The 27,187-nt window shown below is 40.1% G+C and overlaps 1 protein-coding gene across 2 annotated transcripts in view; it reads left to right on the forward strand.

Annotated features, from left to right (window-relative positions):
• The window catches only part of RGS7BP (regulator of G protein signaling 7 binding protein), a 76,180-nt gene that overhangs the window by 39,124 nt on the left and 9,869 nt on the right, over nucleotides 1-27,187 (forward strand). The window contains exons 3-4 of one of the 2 annotated variants that reach the window (XM_077816293.1): nucleotides 6,149-6,279; nucleotides 25,955-26,102. In XM_077816293.1, the coding sequence (XP_077672419.1) occupies nucleotides 6,149-6,279; nucleotides 25,955-26,102 (279 nt within the window). Of the gene's footprint in view, nucleotides 1-6,148; nucleotides 6,280-25,954; nucleotides 26,103-27,187 lie in introns of those variants that run through there. The other variant, XM_077816294.1, reaches the window with a different exon arrangement.

Raw genomic sequence — 27,187 nt, forward strand, 5'->3', positions numbered from 1 at the left:
GTACTCCTCTTACTCATTTACACTTTCTAACACTTGGAATGAAATAGACAGAAGAACTGGAGGGTAATCATCTATTTTATCTAAAATCGTTGAAATAAAAATGATCCTCTCTCAAGAGTGATTATTCTAGTACTCCTGCCATCTTATGGTTTTGTTCAGTTTGGCAAGTCATCGCTGACCCTGTAGAGTGCAGTTGTAACTTTGCAACAACATATGTGGATAACTTGTGCCATTAAGGCATATGCTGACATTGGGGGCTCAACCCAAAACCCATGGAAGTTGATATGGGTCTTTCAGTTGATTTCAGTGGGCTTTGAGGCACTAAGGCACTTTTCTTCCACAGGCACAGCTGGAGGAGTTTGCAACCTGCACCACACCTAAGGAGGATACAACATGATCTCTTCCAGGTGCACAGGGCCATGGACTGGTCTCTTTTGGGGTGTGTAAAAGAGTCCCCTTAGGGTTTTCTCCTGGACAGTGGGAGACCCTGACCAAGCCCAGTTATCTATACTGGCTGGCTTATGTTCAAGCCCGAGCTTCTCAGTCCTTGCAAGGGGGACCCCATCCTTTGCAGGCCTTTTTATGTCTCTTCCGGGGGGGGATCAAAAGGAAAACAAATGTTCCAACACACCCAGGAATAACTTCTTCACACAGCCAACTCAAGGGGGAAAAGGCAAGGCCAGCAGTACCTGCTCACTTTGGGGCTGACTCCATAGTGGTTTTCTAGGAGTCCTTCTGGCTGGGTAGCTGAATCAGGCTCACTCTGTCAGGCTTACCCTGGGAGTTCCCTGCACTCCCCATAGGATTGGGTGTGGAGATCTCCTGGATGGGAGGTTCCCCTTGTGGCTTCAGGAGTCACTCCAGCCCTTTTCTGCTCAGGGTGATCACTCCCCACAGTTGACTGTAGATTCCTCCTTTTTAAAGGCCTCCTCCACACAATACATGATTGACAGGGCTGGAGAGGTGGGGCTAGCCCCACACACAGAGCCTCCTTGGCACCTTCCTCATCTCTGTGGGATCTATTAACTTCATCACAAGGTGGCTCAAAGAATATTAAACAGAGAGCAGCCTGTGTGCAGTCAGAAAAGTACAGGGACTACAGTGGTGGAAGGTGAAATGAGGGAAATCTCCTAGTGCCCCATTCAGTGATGCTGGAACTAGGGGTGCTGCTGCACCCCCTGTCTTGAAGTAGTAATAATAAACACCAAATACATGGTTTCCATCAGCAGCACCCCCACTATAAAAATTGTTCCAGCACCCCTGTCCGCATCCTATCTTTGCACCTTCATGCAGAGGCCAAGCACAATCCCGCCCACAGAGTTGCATCATCAGCCTTCCATGCAGTATTACACATGAGAATGTAGATGGCGTAAAAGACAACGAGAACACTAGTGTCTAAACTAAAAAGATGGGACAAATCAGGGCAGTGAAGGCCTCTGGAAAATCTAAACAAATACCACTTGACTATTATTAAACATATTTATCAAAGGGAAAAAACAACTGTGTGAGAATGACCCACGGTACAGGAATAAAAAAATGTTGCGAAGTCAGAAGCTCTGCTGTGGCTACATTTCAGAATTATGTAAATTGGATTAGATGACCCAGGAGGTCCTTTCCATTCAACCTACCTAGACTTCATTCTTCAGTAAAGCGTATAAGAATCAAATGCTGCTCTCGGATCATACTTAGTTCCCATTGTCACTTTGAGTCCACTCCTGTAACTGCACCTCACACAAAACTTTTAAGTCACTGTGAGGTTTACATTCAGAGCAGCTACAAATTTACAGTCAATGCTGATCTCATTTACACTGGTATAAATCAGGAGTAACCATTTACTTCAGTGGAGCGGTTCCTCATTTGCACCAGAGTCATGAAGATCAGCATCTGGCCTCTATATTTTATCTAGTCTACTTTGGGCAACTCAAGTATGATTACATCAGTAATCCTTCTCAGCGTCTGCCAACTAAAACTGGTAATACTGTTCAATTGAACAACAGTATGGCAATCTTTTACTGGGGAAAGAGAAGAGTACATTTCAGATTACTAAAGGTTCATAGGACATATGGTTGCAGGTCACCTAATATTTAGATTGTTTAAAAATGGAAAAGTTGTGAACATGCGTAATTGCCAAGGACTTTAGGCTTATATGTTCTTAGGATAACGCAATGCTGGATACTATTGTGATGAGTGCATTAGATAAATTATAAAATACTGTAATATATGTAATAGAATCAAACATTGCCTGAAGAGGCCATTAGTAAGTGCATTTTTAAAAATTAAAACTTGGTAGTTCTCCCACCATATTTTTTCATTTATGTTCCCATAGTGCTGTGAGACTACTTCTAAGCAGTGCCTTCAGCTCTAATTAGCGCTCAATATTCAGCTATCCTCCTGACTAAGAATTACTGAAACCTTCTGCACAAGGCCCTGTTTGAAAAGACTGCGAAGCTAGAACAAGAACAAATATATGTTGTCATTCACAGTTACAGAATTTTTTGAAGGGAATTGACTAAAAATTGAATCTGAGGTCAAACAGTGAATTGTTCTGGGAAGCATGTGGATTTAAGCTTTCATAAATACTTTCAGAATGCATATTTACTGAGAAGTTATGGCCAGTGTCTGAAAAAAAAATACATTTGGTCTTTAAGATACTAAGGATGGGGAAGTGGGCGACGATTGTGTCAGCATAACCTTACTCAGAGTCAATACCAAGGTGCAGTAAATACAGTACAGTATATATAACATGATTTCTGAGGAAATAGAGCCTTCACATTGAAAGCAGAAACCATAACATATAAAAGGCAGAAGTGAGTGAGCAGAAATGCAGATACTGTGCTCTACCAGAGGGTTAAGAAGGCACCTGGAATAATCAAGACTATTTCCCTGTATATGAGATGAAATTGGTCCTGAGAAGAGAACAAACCACAATAATTTTATTACTTATGACAGCAGTTCCCAGGTATTTTCTGATAGGCCCCACCTTGCAATGGACTGGCAAACGAGAGGCATCTTCCTGTGTCCTCTCATCATATTTCAGGACAGGTTCTTTGTCCAATACTTAGGTTCTCTGTCCAAAACATGTGACTCAAGCAGTGCTCAGTGCAAGATATTTCAAACCTCCATTTCTAAAAGAAATTTTGAAGGAGGAATGAAAATATTAAGACTAAACACAACAATGTGCGTTACGTATTCACAAGCCTGTTGTTGGGAGCTGGATTGCCTTATAGTCATAGGCGCTGACTCTGTGGGTGCTCTGGGGCTGTGATATGAAGCTTTGATGGGCCATGGAGAGAGCACTCCCTTTGCTTCCTCAGGGCAGGAACTCCAGTTGCACAGGGTATTCCCTTGAGACCCTCCTCCAATGCATACATGCCCTCTAACTTAGGCCCAGAATGCATGTGTGCGTAAGCCCCATTGATATCAATGAAGTCAATGGGAGAAAACCACATGGATCCAGGACAGAATTTGGCTTTTAACTTGTTAGAACTGATAGGAAATCCCAAATTCCAAATAGAGAGTTCACTGAAAAACTGTAACATGCATGTACAGTGGCCTGGGGGAACGGCTGTTACTTGTAGCATTGAGGGCTTCAAGGTTCAAATCTCCCAGAAACTCTGGTTAAGAGAGTGAAAGTTTATTTTTCCCCACTCAGGAAGGAGGTTGATAAATTGGAGACCATTCAGAGAAGAGTTATGAGAATGACTAAAGGATTGGGAAACGTGCCTTGGTGACTGAACACCTTGAGTCTGTCTATTTAGGTTAACAAAGAAAAGGTTAAGGGATAACTTGGTTGCAGTCTACAAGTTCCTCTATGGGGAACAAAACTTTGATAATGGGCTGTTTATGGTAGCGTACAAAGGTATAACAAGATCCAGTGTCTGAAATTTGAAGCTAGACAAATTCAGACTGGAAATAAGGCGTTCTTTTAACAGTGAGAATAATTAGCCATTGTAACCACTTACTTAGGGTGGTGGTGGATTCTCCATCATTGGCAATTATTAAATCAAGAATGGATGTTATTCTAAAAGTCATGCTCTAGTTCAAGCAGTAATTAATTCAAAGAATTCTTATGGCCTGTGTCATACAGAAGGTCAGACTAGATGATCACAATGGTTCCTTCTTGTCTTCTAATCTATAAATCAGTGTTAATTTGAACTGAGCTTGTTGGTATGAAATCAGTGCAAACTGCTGGGATTTTGTTTAGAAGTTTTAAGCCTTTCTCCTGACAGCAAAAAAATGAAGCTAACCTTTCACCCATCCCACAGTTAGACAAGCATCAGTGACAGCTTAGCCTCTTGCCATAGAGTATCCATTTGACTGGGTTAAATGAGCTTTGTTTGCTGTAGGTCTCAAAACACTTCAGTCTTGATTGATGTTAAGAAATTATTTGAGCCTAATACCAGAGTAACCGAGTAGAGCTGTTGCAAATCATTCATCAAGTTAGTTGCTTCAGTTCCCTTGAGCAAGCCCACAAGTCTAATTTTATTTCAACATAAGAGGCTCTGTAGAATTATCAATTTAGCAGCAGGAAATTACACATCTTTAAACAACGCTGGCAAATCTTTTTGTTGTTAAAATTTAATTTATAATATCCCTGCTCTAGAAATCTAGAGACGTGCTATGAAATTCATCCAGCCCCATATTACTGCTGCTCAAGATGCCTTTAGATTCAACATTTATTCAGTAAAGCAAATATTTATATCTGTTTTATACTCCACTTTTCTATTTTATTTGTCTTTCTTTTGCTGAAATCCTAAATCCTGGAATTGAATAACCAACTGTATAATTAAAAACACTACTGGCAAAGGTGATTGTGAGCCCACCTTTTAAACTTGGCTGGACAAATCTTTTCTTTGGATACTCAAATGAACAGCTACGTTTGTAAAATAAACATTTTATGCCTAAATGCTATTTTAAGTCTGCAAATGTGGGATTTGGATGTCCAGTCTGGCACCCAGGTTTGAAAAATGGACCGTGTATGTGGCAAAATTATTTTATCTGTGTTCTAAAGAGATTACGCTCGGTTTGAAAATTTGTGAATGGATGTTTTTAGTCCTTGTCCTTCTTTCTACAATTATTATGACAAAGATGCTGCTCAAAAAGCACCTCTTCCAAAAGTCCTATAAGCCCCAGACCTCCCCACACTGTAACGTTGGCTAATCAGATGACTAACATTTTAAACACAGAGAACAACAGTTGAAAAAGAAATTCATACAGAAGTCCTGAAACTAAAAAATTGTTCACTCAACTTCACCATTCAACCACTCCAGCCTATCCTATCCCCAGGCTTGGTTTGAGTGCTGTGTTTTTAGATTGTATATTGTTAGGGCAGGGACCTTTCTTCATACTTTTCTGTGAAATACTTAGCACACTGGTGGATCATATTCGTTATTAGGTTTCATATATTAATGCTGTAACAATAACATCTAAGCAATACAAAACAAGAAGTTATAACCAAAGACCCTACTAGATTACAGAAATCATGTGCCTGATCCTGAATTTGTGCTTCTATGTAGTACAATTACACTAGGACTACATGAGTCTACCACCGCCACCAAAAAGTTATATTCCCCCAGCACATGTGGAGAAGGAACAAATGCTCAGACTTCGCAGGTTACAAATGAATTTTTCTGCTTTTGTCAAAAAAAAAACACCCCAAAGTGTGCAGGGGGAAGTAAGGACCGTATACATTAGAAAAGACTTCCCACCATTCAGAGAAAACTTGTGACAGAATGTGTAAAACTTCCAAAGTAATAAAGAATAAAACACCTCCTGGATCTTGATATTAGAGGGAAATACAGAATTTGTTATCACTTAAATTGTTTTAAATATTTAAACACTTCATGGATGACAGGAGGGGGAGAAATAAGTTAAATTGAATGTTTTGTAAAATATGTCTAACGTTTATATGGCTAAAGACTTCTTTTAAATAAAATTCTCTAGAAATAACAAGTTTTCTATAAAAAGAAAAGGAGTACTTGTGGCACCTTAGAGACTAACAAATTTATTTGGGCATAAGCTTTCGTGAGCTACAGCTCACTTCATCGGATGCATAGATTTACAGTTTTCCATAGATTTACAGACAGACAGTTGAAGGCTGTATTAAACAAGTCTATTTTAAGTACAGTCTTCCTCTTTTTTGTTGCAGCCCAGAAGATGGAGAGATTCATCCTGAAATCTGTAGACTATACATTCAGTTGCAATGTTGCTTAGAAATGTACACAACAGAGATGCTCAAGTCCATATGTCTCCTAGGATCCCTCCAGTTTCATCGGAAAGGTATTGAATTACACAAACACATCACAGACACTAACTTTCAAAACTGATCTTTTTTTAGTTTTCCTTGGGTGGACATACAGTATGTATAGAAATACATTCCTGAATGGTCTTTACAATAAAGGGATTCACATAAGCGGTGGTTCTACTATGATGTCACCATCCTTATAAAAATGTGTGTCGCATCAGGTGTGCCTATCTAATGTGTTATTGTGATTTAAGAGCCTGGAATTGGAATAATGTTTGACCTGAAATGGGAAGTTTTAGCTCCCGGTACCAGTTATTAAGATACCACTGAACAAGATTCTCTGTACATTTGCTAGAATAAATAAGGCAGAATGGTGGGTTCTGAAAATTTTTGATTCAAAAGTATCAAAATATTTCATTTCAGGCTACCTTGACATTAAATTGCGACAGCCTGAGCTGCCATGATGCCTTGTGGGAGTTACAGTTCAGGTGCTTTATGCCCCCAGTCGCCTCCATAAGCTGGACTTCATCTCCCATCATGGTCATGAGACTCCCATGATGCACCACAGCTATTCAACCAGAGGGTTTCATGGGGGGATGTAGTTCAGCCAGAGCCCAGCCAAGAGAGGAGAATGGGCACATAAGGCACCCAAACAACAACTCCCATGAGGCACAGGCAGACAGACTGATGTTGAACTGACCCTAAACAAAACATTTTGATGCTGTTCAACATGCCAAAATGTTTAGATTATGGGATGACCCAACTCAAAATGAAATATTTTGTTTTGATTTTCCTCATGTTTATAAAACAACTATTTTTTGGCAAAATCAAAATTTTCCTATTTAAAATTTTGTTTTTATGGAAATTGCATTTTCTCTTTAAAAAAAAAAACATAGCTGGAAAATTCTTGACCAGCACTACAATTCAACAAGATGATGTAAGGAAAGGAGCTTGTGCTATTAGCAGTTGGGCTGATAGGAACTCTCTCCTGCATATCTCATGAGGAATTTAGTACAGGAACCATGAGCAGTATTTGTGAGGTGATCCTTATGACCACCTCAGTTCTCGCTTTACTTTAAGGTCACCTGTTCTGCATACTCAGATAAAGCAGTACTACAGTATGGCAAAAAGGAGAATCATGATATAATATTATATATCCTCCTTGCATTAGTACCACTATACCCGAATTGCACCCTGGCATATCCATGAGTGCTGATTTCTTAGGGGTGGAGAGGTTTACTCATATTGATGAGCACTGTGCATCTCTCTGTGCAATAGGGCCCAACTGTGTATTTCCTACACACTGATGAGCACTTACTTATGCAAATAGGCCTATTATCTTGAAAGGCATGAATGAATGTTCACAGTTGTGAACAACAGTTGCACAGTCACAAAACTAAAGGAGAACTTTAAAACTCTAAGACCGATAAGTTAACACTATCGTCACCTAACACTTTTCATTACCAGTCCCTATTTTCAGGCACTTGTAACTTTGTCAAACATCCATCATTCAAGCTAATTTTCCATGTTTGCTCTTTTTAATTTGTTTAAAAAAAGTTTTAATAATATCAGCTTTGTCATTTCCAAGAATGAAGTTTGGCAAATTAGCTAACTTTTCCAATGTTAAATATTTTCCCAGACATTTCTTTGAAGAGCTCTAGTCCCTCCATTGCTTTGGAGCATGGATGTGACTTTGGTAGTGGGACAGTGCTGGGATCAGATAGGTGACTTTTACTCTCACCAGGAAAATCCATGCAAAGATGGCCGAGTTATAAGCATCTGAAAATCATTATTTGCACATACTCAGCTTTGTAAAAGGTTTTCTGCTCGAATCACCACATATTCTGTCTGCACTGAACAGACTCCAGCCCCACACAACTCCGACATGCCAACAACACTGAGCATGTTCCGAAGTCTCACTCAAACTCCTTCACAATGAGTACGGACCTATAGCTCCAGACACCGGCAGTACCCCTACCCACCTTGTCCTAAGGAGGGTGTGCTGGGCTGGAAGCCAGCAGAAGACCTTCCTCTGTCTAGTGTTAATAAGGTTTACTTCACAGCCCTTATTACTGAGCAAGGTCTTACATCTCCTACTACAGGAGACAGTCAAGAGTCGTTGCCCAGTCTCACAAATGGCCTGGCAGTTTGTACAAGGTGATTTCTGGCAGAGATGGCTGTGGCAACCTGTCTCCACTATGGCAGATCCACATATCATCCACATAAGCTAAACCACTGCTCAGGCTGCATGTACCAGATCTAGGTGCTTGGCTATGCGGTCTTTAATTTACTAAACCACTCCCCTCCAGACCCACGAATAGAAGCCTGTAATCCTGATTCTCCCCTTTCTACTGCTGTCCAGTAAATGCCTGGAAGCTGAAGCTAGACAAATTCAGAATGGAAATAGGGCATAATCTGTTAACAGTGAGGGTGATTAACTATTAGGACAATTTACCAAGGGTCAAGATGGATTTTCCATCACTGAACAAGACTGGATTTTTTCTAAAAGCTATGCTCCAGAATTTATTTCGGGAAGTTTGGTCAGGCTGGGTAATCACAGTGGACACTTTTGGCCTTGGAATCTATGAAAACAGTTGTGTAAACCACTGGCAAAGCACATGCGTTCTGTCCCTATGTTTCCGTTGGGCCACAGAGTATAACAATGTATTGAGATACCCCAGTTACTCCTTTAGTTCAAGTGTTAGATCTCTTCAAAACGTGCAGATACATTTTGAGTACTTTGATAGCTGCATCCGCTGGTATCAAAAAGTTTTCACCTAGGAAGGACCCAGCAAAGTAAATACGAACTTATCACCCTGATCGAAAAGACCACATCAAGGGATTTGTTGGTTCAGCCAAAGGTGGGTTGTGCAAACTGACAAAGTTTAGTAATACATTGATTTTTTTCACTATCCCTGTTTATATTAAGCCATATGCTTTGTAGTTAAGATGTTATAGTAAGTGATCCTGGATGGGTTTATTAAGCTTTTTTAAACTACAGGCTGAGACTTTTCCAGGAATGAAGGTTCTTATACCCCTCAGAGATGTTCTTCTTCCAGTGAAAATTCATCTTTCCTGTAAAAGTTAGGTCTGATTTCCTGAATAATTTCATATTTGTTTAACCATCCACTTAATGTAATGTGTAGAACTATAAATAACAGTTTATATGTCCATGTAGCCTGGCAGATTTACTCGATTGTCACAGGCAGCAGGGGTGGTTTGGACCATATTTGTGCTAGCTATCCTGGAAAAAAGAAGCCACAATCTCTCCCCAAAATATACTAACATTCTTTTCAAGGCAAGATAGAAATTCCATCTTTATTAGCATTTTAATGCAAAATATTTGCATCAAAAGGATTATCCATGTCTAATTACAGGAGGTAGCTAAAGTGGAAATCCTTTTTATTCACTCACAATCAGAGTAAGAGATTTGTGATTGGTGAATAGCTTATTTTTAGATATATGGATATTCATAAAATATTGGACTCTGGAAATAACTAAAGCCTCTTCTGTAGTTTGTACATACTTTTCCCACGACTGATATTTAGGAGTAAGCAATGGGGGAGCTTCTCAGACTGAAAGATAACTATTCCCACTCCAAAAGAAGCAGCATGGACAGTCTGAATTACAGGATTAATAGAGTCATAGCATATGATAGCTACTAAAACATGTTCTTCTTAAAGCTACATGACAGATTGCACTGTACCTCCCAATAGCTGTCATTAATAGTTTATGCAGGGGACTTACCAGCCTAGAGAGATAGAGTAGTCAGCTGTTGAATGCAGCCATTTTTTGCACTGTAGAGGTTATCATTTTAAAATCAGCATTTACCAAGTTACTACATAGTTGTATTTGAGGTAATGCAGTTGTGTCCTAACTAAGCATAGGGAAAATCATATTTCCTGTGTCACTGCCAGAGGCTGTAACTTTTGTCACGTACTGACTTAACAGTGACCACAGTCATTTGTCTCCAACCGTCTAGAGCAAGTATTGAAAGAATCTTTAATAACTAAAATTGTTCTTATAATTGTATCTGGGGGAGGTGGAGAAGTGAGATTTTTGGTATTAACCAATAAAATAATATGTTGTTCTTATATAGAGAATACTTACCTTGCATCATAGATTCTAAGGCAATGTAAAGAGGTGATAAGTATCATCTCAGTTTTACAGATAGAAAAACAATAGGTTTAATAACTTGCACAAGATCAGACATGAGGTCAATGGCTGAACTCAGAATCTAAGCTGAGTTTCCAGTTCCCACTCCCCAATAGACAACACTACACAGAGGAGAGAGTTTTCTGTCATTGCAGCCTTATTCCCTCATGGGCTTAAACGTTTAAATCCTGTCACACCTGCTGAAAGTTTCCAAATTTCCATATGTGATCTGGGCAGCCAGCAGGGATTCCATAACTTACTCGAAATCTTAAAAACACAAACTAAGATGACCCATCCTACACAGTACTTTTTTTTTTTAACATTGTACAAGTGGATCAGACCATTTTCGTCACTATTTTTCAGAAATAGCTTCTTGTTTCCAGAGGGCTTAGCACAACTTGTCAGTTGTCTGACATCTTAAAAAATCTATTATCCACTAGACCAGCAGCATAACTAGCATTATGATAGACAGCAGTAAGAGACTTAACTTTAACGCTGTTAAGACAGAAGAGATACTCAAGATACGTGTACTCACTCTTCGTAGAAAAGGCAAAGAAAATAGTTCATTTTTCTGTTATGTCTCTATTTTAGTCTCTTAGACACTGAGGTCTGCCTTGCTGGAGTCATTATTGCGGCTGCCATATTTTAACCAACAATCTTTCAGCACATGTTGAATCCTAAAACTTGTATTCTTTCTTATTGTACCACTTTTCCATCTAACAAAATTTGTGCCCACTTCTTTAAATTCATTCCTTAAGGAAAAGGTTTATACACTTGGGCCTGCATTGTAATACCCACAGCTGCTTTTGAAAAGCTTTAAAAAGCTAGATATAGGAAACAACACAAAGCACTCTGTAATGATCGAAGGGTCTATTTGTCCTCAGATATAAGTAGCAATGTTGAGAATACACATCGAATTAATTTTCCTTGTCTACTAAGCATAATATCCATAGAAATAGTAAATGATTCCAGTATTTACTAATATTGTTAAAATGTGTGTATATGTCTGACCTTTCCCCCACTGCTAGCAGGTATATAATTACTTGGCAGGTCTTGTGATTCATTTTTGAATTGCAATAATATATTTTCCATTTTCTGTTCCTCTAACCTGTCAGGGAAGTTTTAAAAATCTCTCTTGAGACTTCAACAATTTCTGTTCTTATTTTGGAGCCAGCAGATTCAAGTAGAATAACATGCAGACTGTTCACACCAACCTGCGGCTAATAAATAATAATCTGGGTTCTTGTACATTAACCAGACATAGCCAAGTAAGCTGCAAATTTGACAAGAGCATGAAAGCTGAGGCTGTCTGCTTCTTATGATGCTCTTTCCCCAGGGGACCCCAGCCAGCTCTTTCATAGATGGCCTAGCGGGAGATAGATGCTTTTCTGGAGATTAATGGAACATCAGACCACAAGTTGAAGTGCCATGATTCAAGTACTTTTTTTCCTACCATCCCCAAACTTCCCCATCTCTCTCTATTGTTGAATAAACATTCCTACATTGACAGTACAGAATACAAGGCTTCCTGTAGAGTGATTTCCTGCATACTTACAATCTTCAAGACAGCTTCACTGCTGCCATACAGCCTCTGTTAGAAAAGACAGACGCCAGTATCCATTACTTCTTTGTATAGCTATAACACACACAGTCACAGCGAGGCCAACAGCCAAAAATAAGTCCAATTTTGCTATGCAGCAAGTACTCTGAGGGAAGGGGTTCTTTGTCAGTTTATTTCTATAGTACACACAAAAAGCTATGTCAAAAGACCATTATTAAGGTGCCAAAGTCAAGAACTCAGAAGTTAGGAAATACCAGAATTAAGGTGGCCTGTGCCATTTGTACTATCTTAGCAGTGTTTAGTTATCTTCCCTTCTGCCTGCTCCAAATACCTTTACAATGCAAATCCTTTGTCCTGGAGGGGAGGCAAAGCTGGAAACTTTTAAGTATAAATTAGAAAAAAAATGCATGACTTCGGAGGGTTCTCTGTGGTGTGGAGGAGCAGCTCTCTTGAGCTCCAGAGCCAGCCACTAATATCCATTTCCATCTGGAGTCCAGCACCACAACTGACCCCCCAATAAAGGGACAGGTACTCCAAAAATCTCTGGCATGACAGCAGGCAAAAATTTGTCTACTGGAAGCTCTATAAGTAGCTGAAAAACAAGGAGAATGCAGGTCTCCTAGCCCCTGGACAAGACAGCTGCTGCTGAGGGGACTGAATGTATGATGGATGGCTGTGTTGGAGAAAGTTGCTGTAGACACAGTAGATATCCAGGTCACGATACCTCGATTAACTCTTCTCTGCAAGTGCTGACAGGACAGGTGAATGAAGCAGAAGGGAGAAAATGGAAGATCAGGTACAAGGGATCTCAGTCCAGGTGCAGAGAAGTCTCACAGAGTTATTGTCTCTTAAATCTTACAGTGGCAGATATTGAGGGAAGGTCTTAATGCAATAATTTGAGAATTATAGGAGTACCTGAGTGAGTAGAGAAAGGCAATGCTCTAGAATTTGTTTCCTGGCTTCTTTCAGAAGTGCTCAGCCTGTCATATGATTTTAAATTTGATTTAGAGAAAGCACATAGATCCCTGGCTCCTAAGTCAGCCTCAGATGCCAAACCTCATGCACTGATTGTCAAATTGATCAAATTTACTGTAAAAGAAGACATAATGCAGCTAGCTTGTGGAAAAAAGAACTATTTTGGGGGATGTCACAAAATGAGATAATGATTTTTCAAGACTTTGCAAAAAGACATGGTTAAACAGAGATCAGCTTTAGAAGAGCAGGGGAACTTGCCAAGCACCGGGTGAACAAATATTTCATAAAGTTTCCAGCTCGGTTTCATGTCAAGCCTAGTAAGGAAGTACATCTGTTCCAAAAGCCACAAGCAGCAGAAAGTTTTTTAAATAGCCTGCAGTGAATTGAGTACCTGTTCTGTTTTATACCAAGTTTACTTCCCAGTTGTTATGTCTGCCCTACCTGCACTTATGAGCTTATCCAGTTACCATGACTCATTCACTTATTTGGGTTCTCTCTCCTGCTTCAAGCTGATACTTTATTAACTTCTGGGACATGTATATCAATTCTCATCAAATGGCTAAATGTGAAGCAGGGGAATTAAGGAAACACCTCATCCCAAATTGACCTCATGGGACCGAGCTGACTGAGGAAAGGGTATATTTAAATTGCATATTAACAATATTAAGTGCCTTTGCTTCTGCATTTGTGCTGGGGAATTAATGAAACATTTGACAACATCCCTAAATGAACATCAACACGAATGAATGATTTGTGATCATTCAAGGCCTATGTGTTAGCTGAGCACTGATGCACACCAAAGAGATCACTAGGGGGCAGTGCAGCTTCCTGTTGCTCTGTACAAATTTGAGGGCTCCAATGCCGCTTCTTAAAATTGGTGCCTGTGGGAGACCCTGCTGTATCCTTACTGCTGGGGGGTCCTCAAAGCCTAGCAACTTGGGCTGGAAATCTGAGTGACAGCTCTCCTCCCTGCAAGATGTCATGGAAAGCTGCCTGGGACTGACCAATATAGCTGTACCCCCTATGGGGCAACGGAGCAGACCAGTGCAGGTTGCTGAGCTATGTGGACAGTGATTTCTGCCCTCCCTATTACCTGTTACTTTCTCCCTCTCACCCTGCTCCTACTTGCCCTTTTTCCCTAGTCCTCTAACTTTCTCTCCCCATGTCCTCCCTCCACCCCCCTACTTCCCCAGTCTCTTTCCCCTTGTTGCCCCTTTCCCCACCTTCTATAAGCTCAACCCCATGTATATGAACATGAAGTATAAAATGAATATAGATGAGTCACTTGTTCAGCTGAAGTATTTGTTGTATTCTTTGGTGCAGTTATTTACAGTTTGTGGGAGTAGTTAGATTTCTCCCCTGATAGCTACAGTATATGTTTACTTAATGTGGGGAAGGGAAACTGAATGTTTGGTTGTAAACTAAAAGGAGGAGGGGCTACGTGGCCATGAGAAAGTAATTCTCACAACGTACAGTGTCTCATTCAGTGCAGCAAGCTCTATTACCGATACTCTGGTGTTTGGTTCAGCAACCTGCAAAGATTACCAGTTAGGGGATAATAATATCCTTGACATAGCAGGTTAAGAAATATTACATTTGTGAAATGTGAGCTCCCTTTCTATTGCCTTATAATATAGGTACTAATCTGTGGTATGGGAATAATAGGATGCCTATTAAAAATAATAATTTAAATTGTGGATATTGGTGGAGCCTCTTGCTTGGATGGTGCGTCTTCCCAGCCTGCCTCTACTGAATTGGTTTGGTTTTGTTTATAGTGTTAGATGTTGGATAATTTTTGCAATTACATTGTGCTCTACTATGCTTGGTAATAAGTAATAGTGGTAATATGTGTGTTTTGTGTTTTTATGTTTTTGTTTTAACTTGTCTTTTTGTGCTCTTCCCTCTCCGGAGCCTTTTCCTCCCTATTCCCTGGAAGTCTGGCAAGTGGCAAGCATCTGGCAAGGTAATCCAAAATCTCTAGAATAAACGTCTGAGACATTTCATCCATAGACTTCCCCACCACATGGTTTTCTGTGTGGGGAGTAGGATGGGATGTAATAGAGCAAATAATACAACGGTTCCATCACCTCCATTTGCAAGAGTACTCATACAAAAATAATTCTTTACACAGCCAAATGGCCCTGAATCTTAATTCTATTTCCTAGAATGTGAAGGGTCTCAACAGTCCAGTGAAAAAGAACAAAAGTGTACTCATTTTGAATGAAAGCAAAAGGAAGACACTGCTTTTGAAGGAGACACACTTGACCACAAATGAGGTTGCTAAATTAGAGCATGACTGGGTAGGAAAAGCAGAGTCATGTGGTTTCTCATCCAGATCCAGTGGGGGAGCCAACCTCTTCCATAAAGCAGTAGCAATAACAGTGTCTGAGTGAATTTCAGATGTTCAGGGCAGATTTGTAATCCTTAAAGTCACCTAGTCACTGCTTATATTAATGGGCCTAAGCTTGATGATCCTGAAATCTTTCCTAGGTTTTTTACTAAGTTATATGGAGAACCCCATATCCCTGCTATGATTGCTGGGGATTTTAATTATCCTTTTATGGACAAATCTTGGCCTCAGGGGCATAAGCCAGCAAAACTAGAATGGCTCTGAAGTTGCACTTTAAAGATCTAGGGCTATGTGATGTCTGGAGACTCATACTTCCAATGAGTAGGAACTATTCATACTTTTCTCCAGTACATGGGTCCTATTGTCCTATAGATTGTTTTGCTCCCCAGTGATATGGTTAATTCTGTAACTGACTCCTCCATTAATACAATTGCTGACTCTGTTCATGCCCCTGTAATTCTTCAAATAGCAACAGACCCAGGTGAGAAACAGCCAGGTAAATGGAGATTTAATTCTTCACATTCATTAGATCCTCATTTCAAAATATTTATTGAAAAGGGGAAGTTGGCCTGTTCCTGGAGACAAACCAACCTTCAACATCTTCTAGCAGGTTAATGTGGGAGATACTCAAGGCCTATTTGAGAGGTAGAATTATAAGTTTTGCATCAGCCAAGAAGAGACCAAAAATTTGAAAAAAAAAGTAAAAGAGCTTGATTTGTCTTAAGCTGCAGCCCCATTTCCAGATTTGCTTCAATCCCCGATTAATTGTAGATCTGAACTCAGTAAGATGTACTCAGCGCAGGCTCAATTTGCCCTATTTCTACTCAGGCAGGACGTCTGTGAATTGGGTGGAAAACCTGGCAAGCTGCTGGTTTACCACCCAAGACAAAAGAACTCTGCATGTAGAATCATGGTCTTCCATGATAATCATGGTAAATTATGTACATCACCTAAAGAACTCTTTATTAATATCATTAATTTCTGTAAAGATCTGTACAAATTGGACACAAAGCTCCCCCAACTCCCACAGGTGCTTTGGGTCTATTATTTAAAAATACTACATCACTGCAGCTCAGTGTAGAAACCTTGACACACCACTAACAGAGGATGAGTTAGTTGAGGCCATTAAGCATAAGAAGGCAGGGAAAGCCCCCCAGGCCAGATGGCTTCTCTGCCAAATTCTATAGACCCTTCCTTGACCTCCTGTCTGACAAGATGCTTAAGATGTTTCATAAGTCACTCCCAGAGTGCACCCTTCCCCCTATGCCGAGGGAAGCCCTAATATTAGTTATTACTAAACCAAGAAGAGACACTACACTATGTTCCAATTATAGGCCAATTTTACTTATTAATAGTGATGTCAACATATTGGTAAAAGTTCTGGCAATGAGACTGGAGAAGGTTTGGGGTTCTGTCGTACACCAAATCAAGTGGGATTTGTCAGAAGCTATCATGCCTCTGATAACCTTTGACAACTTATTGATATAATAGTAGTGAAATAGGATGACCCCGAACCACAAGCCATATAAGCCTTAGATGCAGAAAAAGCTTTTGATAGAGTGGGCTGGAGATATGTTTTATACCTTACAAAAATTTGTATTTTGACTCCTATTTATTTCCTGGATTCAACGGTTATATTCTCACCCAACCTCTCCCATCACAACCAACAACGTGACCTCAGATATCATCAGCCTCTTCTGGGTTACTCGGCAAGAGTGCCCACTGTTGCCGTTACTTTTAGATTGGGCTCTTGAGCCCCAGCAGTAGGTATATGGGCTCATCCAGTTATCTGAGGCATTCAAATTGGTTCCATGGAGTATAAATTGATGTTATAAGCAGACAAGGCCCTCTTGTATATATCCAAGCCAAAAAACCACTATTCCAGCCTTCCTATTACTAATTCAAAAATTCAGAACAATATTTGGTGATGGCTATCATAGCTAAGATGTACCGATTTCATCCTCAGTGTCATGCAAAAGGACCTCTCTGGGGTAGCCCAGACTGGCAAACTGGGGGGTGGAAACTGTAATTTAGAAGAATTGACTGAGCAAGGGCATCATATGGATTCACTAATTAGTCAAGGAGGAGGGCTTTGTCTTATTTCTAACACTAAAGCAGCATGGGTATCTGATCTCAGTGGAGTGCAGTACTTACAACTAAAACACTTACTAACATATCAATTTGGTCCAGACGCTGTCAGACTGCCAGAGTACATCTACACACATATGGGAATAGACGTTGTGGCTCAGCCTAGAGCTTGGGCTCTGAAGGCTAAGGAGGGGATTGAGCTTCAAAGCCCGAGCTGCAACTTCAAAGATCTGTCTACACAGCTAGTTTTAGCGTGGTGATCTGAGCCCTGTGACCCTGAGTTTGTCCACCTGGCTTGGAGGCTCACTGCCACTGACAGTGTAAACATACCCCTAAAACTACTGGTAACCTTGGAAATGCTTCATAAACTCCCCCACTATGTATGCTCTACTAATGAAGAGGAACTCCAGTGGTTTGGAGTTCTTTGTGAAAGGGTGGAAAGAGGACTTCACACAGACCTTAAAGGAATCCCAATGGCAGCACGATACATAATGTTAAAAATGCTTCAGTGGAGCTCAGGCTACTCCTGATACAGCAAAAGATTCTATTTAATTTTAATTCTATTTAATATATATTGGACACCACACAGGTTGCACAAGAGGGGGGTCCTGTCCTCTGATGTTTGCTGCCGCTGTAATAAAGAAAAAGAACTCCCCTGATGCACATGTTATGGGACTATCCAACAGCCAGGCAGCTGTAGAAAAAGATGGACATGAATGAAAACAGTACTTGGCTTCAGCAACCAAACCTCAGCTGAAAATTATGTCTTAGGTTATGTATCTACTGTGCTGGTTCTTGAGGGCCTCAGTGATTACCAAGTACATGATTTTACAAAAATGGAAGAGTAGACTTATATCCAGAATAGAGCAGGGTGTTCAGATCTGTCTGAGTTAGCAGCAAAAGAAAAAATAGCTTATCAAAATAGAGAAAAATTATATGAATTCAAAGAAATTTGAACCCTGTTTCTTGATACATTTGGATAAGAAATGCTGAGATATTCAAATAATGCCAGACTTCCATTCTACCTGATTGTTCTGCTTTTTCTCCTCCGGCTTCCCTCTCCCAGGCTCCTCCCCCCCCCCTTTTTTTTTTGGCCTACTTGTGTATGTTTTTTTATTATTGTTGTTGTCGCTTCCACCCTAACATGTTATGTCTGTGTAATATTGTCTGGTTTTGTATTGTCTGGTCTTGCAGCTTTGACAAGTTGTAAAGATGCATGGATTTTATTGGCGATCCTGTGAAATGTGTGGGTTTTGGTAACGTATATAAGCTGTAAGACCTTTTTGTATTTTAGATTCTTGGTTTCTTTATGAAAATTAATTTAAAAAAAATCACTGAAGAGTGCATGAATTTAGCCACATAACTCACTAAGTTGAACAGGTTAATGCCTTTGGAGGCAACACCGTCAAGCAAATAAAGCACTGGACAGGGTCAGGAGTCCTGGGTCCTATTCCTACCTTTGTCATGGACTTGCTGTGTAACTTTGGTCAAGTCACTTCATTTCTGTTTGATCAGCCACATCTTTGTCTATTTAGACTGCAAGCTCTTTGGGGCAAACGTGTAGAGCGCATAAACACAATGTGGGTCCTGCTCTCGGCTGGAAACTCTAGCTGCTGCTCTGATATAAATAATAACCCTAAAGCAGTGAGCTGAAATTTCTTTATGTGCTGATTTAGTAAGAAACACAGGAACAAACATTGTAAAGATCTCAGGGAGTACTGTCAAACCCAGGCCTCAGACATGAGAACATGTTTTAATTATAGTTCAGTGGTAAGCTAAGTAATGTGGAGATACTCAGGGCTAGCTTAGGAACTGCTCTGCAGCATTTACAAAATTCACCTCAGCTTCCTGTAAATAAAAAAGGCCTTGTTTTACTAATCTCCCTGCATGTTTTATTGACCCGGTAAATGATGCTTCCAACACTCAATACTCTCTTTCTGCCAAGTGTGAGCAAATCTCGAGTTAGTCAATTAACCACTAGAAGGTGCTGTAGAAATAGTTTTCTTCTGAGACACTCCAGTCAGATCATTTGGAGTGATGGCTGTTTGTAAATTGGCGTAGGCACTCCATCTCCCTGAGCTCCATGCTCCCTGTAGCTATGCTGACAGGAAAAGCCCTCTCATCTGCAGAGATAGCCTCTTCACTTAGGAGCTACAGTGGCACAGTTGCTTGCTGTACTGTAGTGTAGACCTGCCCAGTGTATCACCGCTAAATACAAGGTGGAACAGATGGCTTAGTATAAGGAGTTAATACATGTTGCAAGAGATCATTTGGAATAGGGAGTTAACACACCTGCAGTCATAGGACAAAGGAGGATTAGTGGATTATACAATGTGTTCCATCTTGTATTTAGCTGTAACACTGAGTGTCTTTCCTAGACCTGAAGAAGAGATCTGTGTAAGCTTAAAAGCTTGTCTCTTTCACCTACAGAAGTTGGTCCAATAAAAGATCTCACCCACATTGTCTCACAAATATTTGTTAGCATCCCAGAGTATGAACTGATACAACCTACAGGTCTTCAATGTATCAACAGCAAATAATTTTTAAATTGGTTTGGGTCTGTAATAGTGACTGATAAAATAAAGTAGCTCTGCTGACTCACATTTTCATAGTAACAAGTCCAATGTCAAGTAAGGATGCTAGGTGATTTTATTACATTTAAATACTAGTTGCACAGTGATGGGGTTACTTGGAAATCAGGTTAATGAATGAAAGAATTTTTAGTCTCTGCAATCTCAATTAGATCATTTTAAGTCACTGAGAGCAAGAGAGTCATTATTTTACACTGGCATTTCAGATTGGTGTGACGCTTTGTAAAGTCAGCTAAATTTATAACAAGAACTATTTGCCCTTTTTATGGCAATTCATAGAAAGCAAACACTCATTCTTTCATCACTTCGTCCACAGATGTTCACATTTTGCCATGGGAACATACAAAAAATGTGATTCAACCACAGTTCTGTTAAAATACAAGCGAAGAACGTTTTATTACCTTAACCTCGTTCAGAATCAAGTTGTTCTAAATAAGTGAGGAAACTCTTGTACCAAGCAACTGTGAAAAACCTGTTGTAACTATTGAACTGAGAGTTTCTGAACTGTCAATCTCTGAAGTTTAAATGCCTAAATACATAATCTACACAGAAACCAATAATGCCATGGTACCATCTGCAGATCTTAATAGCCAGTTCGGTTACATTGTTACTTATATTAGTAAACTATTAGCTCCTGGACACATGGGATTAATGATAGGAATGTGTTTTACATCATAGAATGTTGTCATGCTTGTATACTCCTACCAGTCAGCTGTGCATCACTGGAGCAAGGTAGCTCTTCTTATACAAGCATTGGGTAAAGATGCATGCAGGAGAGCAAAGAGGAGATGGGGCAGGAGTTTTGGAGGGCAAAAGAGAGGGAAGGTATAAGGGTTTTTACCCATAGTCTAGTACACACTACATTAAAAGCCGCTGTGTCAAGGAGTTAAAAGCTCCGTTTTCAGTTATACATTTATACTGAAACTAGACTAAAATATCACTGTTAAAGGTAAGAAAATATCATACAAGCTATTGGTCTGATCCATAGCCCATTGAAGTCAGTGAGCTGTGGATCACACACTCACTGCAGCATGTTGACAGGTAAACATTCTGTGCATCTCTTCCATTATAGCATTCCACTTTATTTGTAAAGATTGTAAAGGTTAGGTAACATGTAAACTTAGAGTTAGTGGGACGCCCTTTCAAAAGGACATCATAGTGCATGCACTACAGTGCAAGAGGTTGAGTAAAGGGGCTGTGGCCATCCTAACTCAGACATTATGTGCCTTCACGGGTTTTCTTTCATGAAGTGCATTGTCTTTAATAGTTACTGCGGTTAATACTGGTCAGACTGGGCATGAAACTTAAACATTGGATTTGTCTAACTTTTCAAAAAAAAATGTATAACCATGCAGAGTTAAACTCTGCCCTTAGATACTCACACACAGCTCTCCTTTGATTTCATTGGGAATTCTGTATGAGTATCAGAGGTCAATATCTGGCCTGTTTTAAGGTGCACTATGCGGTCTTGCAAAATACATATACATACAAAAGGGTCCAATTCGAGGTGGGAGTCAAAGGGGAGTCTTTCATTTTTGTTTTTTTCCCCTCCAAAGTGAAATTTTATTCAATTTCCAGTGTCTTAAAATGAAATGGGAATATTTTACAGCTTGTCGTTATTTCAGAATTTATCCTTAACAACAGTCTATTGACACAACCTAAGGAAACAGTGAATTAGATTCATAGAGTTACATCTCTAAGATTGCAGTGTGCCCCGGTGGAATAGTACAGGCAAAGCAAGGGTAGAATCAGCACTCCATGTCTGTACACAGACTTCTGCCAGCTATATTGGTCAGGAGTGTGAAGAGGTGTAGACATGGTCTTATGGTACTATTCTGCTAGGCACGTCAAGAAATACCATAGAATAGATACTTGGATTAAAAAGGAAAGAATTGAGCTTAATGGGACAATTGTGTGCATGCATCATGGAGCGAATACACCACAAAGCTTCTGTGATATAAATTCAGAGTGATCTAGTTTCTGTATTGTATGTCCATCACAATAATAAAAATTCTAAATTACAGGTAAGTGTGTACCATGCACAGTACAAGAGCCTTACACATTGAAGTTCCTGGCATAATTCCTTTTCCATCATGCATTTTGGATTAATAACAAATATCTTAAAATAGTATATAAAAGCCTTTGATAGCTTATAATTTAGATAAAAAAAACACCTCACTGAAATCATGGTATCTTTTTCTGTGTAAACTGTATTTTACTTCAAGTTTTAGGAGCATTGGAAGGATGGATTACTTAACTGATGTGCTATGATCTCATTATCCTATTTCAGTGGTTTTCAACCTGTGGTCCATGGACCTGAGGGGTCTGCAGACTATGTCTAAGATTTCCAAATGGGTCCACACCTCTTTGAAATTTTTTAGGGGCCCGCAAATGAAGAAAGGTTGAAAATCACTGCTCTGTTTGAAAACTGGTATGAGAAAGAAGGACAAACTGTGAGAGAAAAGAGAAGTACAATACATGTGAGGAGAAATAAGCACTTAAATATACTGAACTCTCCTTGGGAAAGAAGAGAGAACGGGTCAAAGGCAAGTTTGGAAGGGGAGCATATCATCCCCATGCTAGCCCTATGGAGATTCCCTAGAAAATATAACAGTTTTTACTGTTTTCCCCCCATTATTGTTTCCATTGAGTCACCCACTCATTCTTCAGAGATCCAGGGGCAGCCACAGCCAAGGGAGTCCCTGGCATTGCATCGTAGGGTCATGATGCCAGGGAACAGCAGTTGGGAAGGGGTGGTAGACCAGTACAGAGCCTCCACCATATTCCAATGCTATCTTGGATTTGAGGGTAGACCCCAGGGCCTAACTCACTGGTTTAAGCCTATGACCAAGACGTTCTTCAGAGCCTTTATTATTAACAGACTCCCAGTTATTTTTCAAGTGATTTGGCAGGCATCCTGAATTTCAAGGAGGTCTTCATGAATCGGTTAGGATCCAACAATATTACTGGTAGCCAACAGCTCCTTTGAGCCAAAGAGAGCTTGGTACCACTCATACTGCCAAAACTGTACAAGACTGCCTTTGTGCTGACAAAAAAGAAAACATTACAGGCACTGTACGTCTGTCCTTGGGAAGAGGAAATAACAATCCTTGTTTTAAAACCATAGCACTTTAAAGTAATGGTAAAATTAATCAACACCAGATTATAACACTACTTTGTATTTCTATAGCACCAGTGACAAGTTGGATTGCTTTCAAGAGCAATCCTATTTCATAGAAAGGTGATAAGTGTGTGATATAAAAGTTGTGTATTGTGTAATGGGGCTGGTATAATTCGCTGCTCTTTCCAATACAGTTAGTAAAATAGCCAAGAGGACCAGACAGATAAGCAATTAAGGTTTTGCATTGAGGTCTCTGATAAGACAATGACAAATGATCTGGAAAAATGGGTAAACAGTGAGATGACAAAGTTTGCAGATGATACAAAATTACTCAAGATAGTTAAGTCCAAAGCTGACTATGAATAGTTAAAATGGGATCTCACAAAACCGGGTGACTGGGTAACAAAATGGCAGAGGAAATTCAAGATTGATCCATGCAAAGTAATGGATATTGGGTAACTATATACATGCAATATGATGGGGTCTAAATTAGCTGTTATCACTCAAGGAAGAAATCCTGGAGGCATTGTGGATAGTTCTCTGAAAACAGTCACTCAGTATGCAGTGTCAGTCCCCCCCCTCCGCTCCCCTCCCCCCCCCCCCCCCAAAAAAGGCTAATAATGTTAGGAACCAATAGGAAAAGGATAAATAAGACAGTAAATATCATAATGCCATTATATAAATCCATGGTATGACCACACCTTGAATACTGCATGCAGTTCTCGGCACCCCATCTCAAAAAAGATATATTAGAAATGGAAAAGGTACAGAGAAGGGCAACAAAAATGATTTAAGGTATGGAAGTTTTCATATGAGGAGAGATTAAAAAGACTGGGAGTATTCAGCTTGGAAAAGAAATGACTAAGGGGGGGATATGATTGAGGTCTATAAAATCATGACTGGTGTGGAGAAAGTGAATAAGGAAGTCTTATTTACCCCTTCATATAACACAAGAACCATGGGTCACCCAATGAAATTAATAGGCAGCAGGTTTAAAAAGAAACCAAAGGAAGTACTTCACACAGCTAACCTGTGGGACTTGTTGCCAGGGCTGTTGTGAAGGATAACACTATAACAAGGTTCAAAAAACTAATTAAATACATTCATGGAGGAGGATAGGTCCATCAATGGCTATTAGCCAAGATGGTCAGGGATGCAACCCCATGCTCTGGGTGTCCTAAAGCCTCTGACAGCCAGAAGCTGGGAGTGGACGACAAGAAATGGATCACTTGATAATTGCCCCGTTCTCGTGATTCCCTCTGAAGCACCTGGCATTGGCCTCCGTTCGAAGAGAGAATACTAGGCTAGATGGACCATTGGTCTGACCCAGTGTGGCCATTCTTATGTTCTAACTGGGATGTACAATTGGGAGGAGGTTATACTAAAGCTAAAGCCCAGAAGGAGATCACCCAGCAGGAGGGTTTGATTGACTCTTCATTAAGCGGCGGGTCAGGAGGGGAGAGAGAGATGGAGCAGCACTTTAGTCTGGAGTTCAAAAGGAGCCTCCATGAGAGGTGAGAAGTGGAGCTGTTCCCTGTGGCCAAGGATACCTGAGGTGAGTGAGAGGTTTAAAAAAATGGAAGTTTGATTCTCAGGATCTCTAGCAGACTGCAAGGCTGAGAACATGCAAACAGCTTTGATGACCTGAGAGGCTGGATGATGGAAATAAACAAGCAATTTCTTCTATACTGTAATTACACAGATGAGGTTTGGCTAGGTGATTTCTGGACAAGTTTGAAGATTAGATAGGCATTCAGACCACAGATTTTGTTTTTAATATTCATTTCTTTCTTTTCGTGATAAACCTTCCTTAGTAAGAGCTTTTTGGTCATAGATTGTTTGGGCAAATTCATGAGATCCATCCAGAAAGGTAAATAAACTTGAACTTCTGAGGAAGGTGTCTGGAACCCAACTCTGAAATTTCTCAGTTCAAATGGCACACACAAAAGAAATCCATCCCATCAGATGCCTGGTGCCAGGGCTCCATTGCATACAACGGAGTAGGGTGACCAGATAGCAAGTATGAAAAATCAGGACAGGGGGTGGAGGGGTAATAGGCACCTATATAAGACAAAGCCCTGAATATCGGGACTGTCCCTATAAAATCAGGACATCTAGTCATCCCTACCACAGAGGAATTGCCCAAGGGCCATGGACTAAAACCTTGTCAGGGCACCAGCTAATTCCCTCAATCCTAACTTCTTTGCAATCTCCATCACCATGGTCCAGGCCCAACATCTCCCTCTCTCCCACACAAAAAACCTGACTACCAGCCCTCAACCACTCAGCTCTAACACCTCCTTTTATTTCCTTGTAGTAAGTATGAATCACAAACTTGGTGCAGATTTGGAATCTGCTGCATTTTGGGTTGTGAATCTTGGCAGGTGTGTAGTGCTATTAAAACTTGTCAAGTATAGAACTGCACATTTTGTCCTACTTTTTCAGCACAGCATACTACTACTAACTAGGATACGTGCATTGTGCTGTCTATTGATGTGAGAGGTTTTGAAGTCGTTTTCAATAGATGCGCTACAGTTCGCTGTTTTTTATTCCATGTTGTCCTTTGGTCCCTGGCACAGATTTTACACAGTTAAGCAAAATGTTTAGTTCCACACTCCTCTCTTTGACCTCACTCCCGCTGCTGCTGCTTGGCATAAGTAGTGCAGTGGCCAAGCAGCAGAGCTCTCATTAGCAGATAGACAAGTTGCCATCCGTTCCCTGCCCTGCTCGCTTTTCACGTTGAGTTTGTGTTCATAACTCTCTGCACTGGTGCTGTGCATGACCAAGTCCAAAACACCACATTTTAGTCTCTGTATAAGCAGTGTTTAAATAACAGGGATATGTTTTGTTTTGTCTTAACATTTTAAAGGAAAAGAGCCTTGTGCAACACCCAGGATCCTAGACAATAAAATGGAGGAGAGTTCAGAAGTACCTATTTTAGAAGACACATCATCTTCACCAATAGATATTCAACAGCATTCATGGCAGGTTTCCACCGATATTGAAAACACTGAAAGGTATGTGTAGCCTTTATTCCTAAATACTGGAATTTACGTCTAATGCTTTATTCAGCCTTTCCCACATAGGCAATCAATATTGTTACTTGTATCAGTACATTAAAAAGGCATTTTAACATTTCTTCAGAACTTAATGTACATGACAGTAACTTCCAAATCAGTGGGTACAAAGATGGGCCAGAAGTGAAATATTTGATTTAGCTGAGTACTACTGAATGCCACTGTCAAAGCACAAAGGAGAAGAAACTACAGAGATAAATGGGCCTACTTGCAGAACAGCGATAATAAGACTTATTTTCATTTTAATTTTAACCAGGCCTCTGCTTTTGTATCCCAAATTACCTGGACTCCATTTTTGCACTTGCCAGTCAGGTATTTAAATATCCAATTGACATCAGTTGTGCATGCCAATAATTCTGAACATGTGGAAATAAACAAGTATATACCAAACTGAACTCCTTTCATCCTCTGGCTATCCAGGTGCAAGTTGAAACTTCTATGGCCCTTTAAAAAAAAAAAAAGTAAGAGATAACCCTGGTGGTCATTTCTGGTCTTACTAAAACTGATCTATTATCTAAGGCTTTTTGTGAGTTACCACTGAGAACATGAGGGCTACCATATTTCCTTGTATATAACCAAAATCTGTTCTATTAAAAGGGGAGCTGAATAAAACTGAACTATAGGAAAGACCGTTGCACTGCTCTGTTTAGGAACCATATTGTAGTATCAGTGGTATCCAAATGAATGAGGCAAGATCATGCTGTCTTTCAAACCAAAAACCCTTTAGTGCAGCCTGAGCCCTCACACAGTTTCTCTTTCACTTTACAAACCGTGAGCCACTTTCAAAACACACATACCTGTAACCCTGCTATGGGAGAGAGGAAACCCATTATCATAGCAGTGGGGATTATTTAGTCTGTTTTCTCGCCTTTAACATTTTGGGCAAATCCCATGCACTCGAGAGGGGTTAGGTTGACATGCTGGATGGAATGTTCTCTTCATCCACAGAACGGGAACTGATACAACACACATGGTCCCTACAGTCATTTATTTACTACTTTTTCAATGCTGCCTTTGTGCTTGGT

Source organism: Eretmochelys imbricata, chromosome 5 (assembly GCF_965152235.1).
Source record: "Eretmochelys imbricata isolate rEreImb1 chromosome 5, rEreImb1.hap1, whole genome shotgun sequence".
In the NCBI taxonomy this organism is placed as follows: domain Eukaryota; kingdom Metazoa; phylum Chordata; order Testudines; family Cheloniidae; genus Eretmochelys; species Eretmochelys imbricata.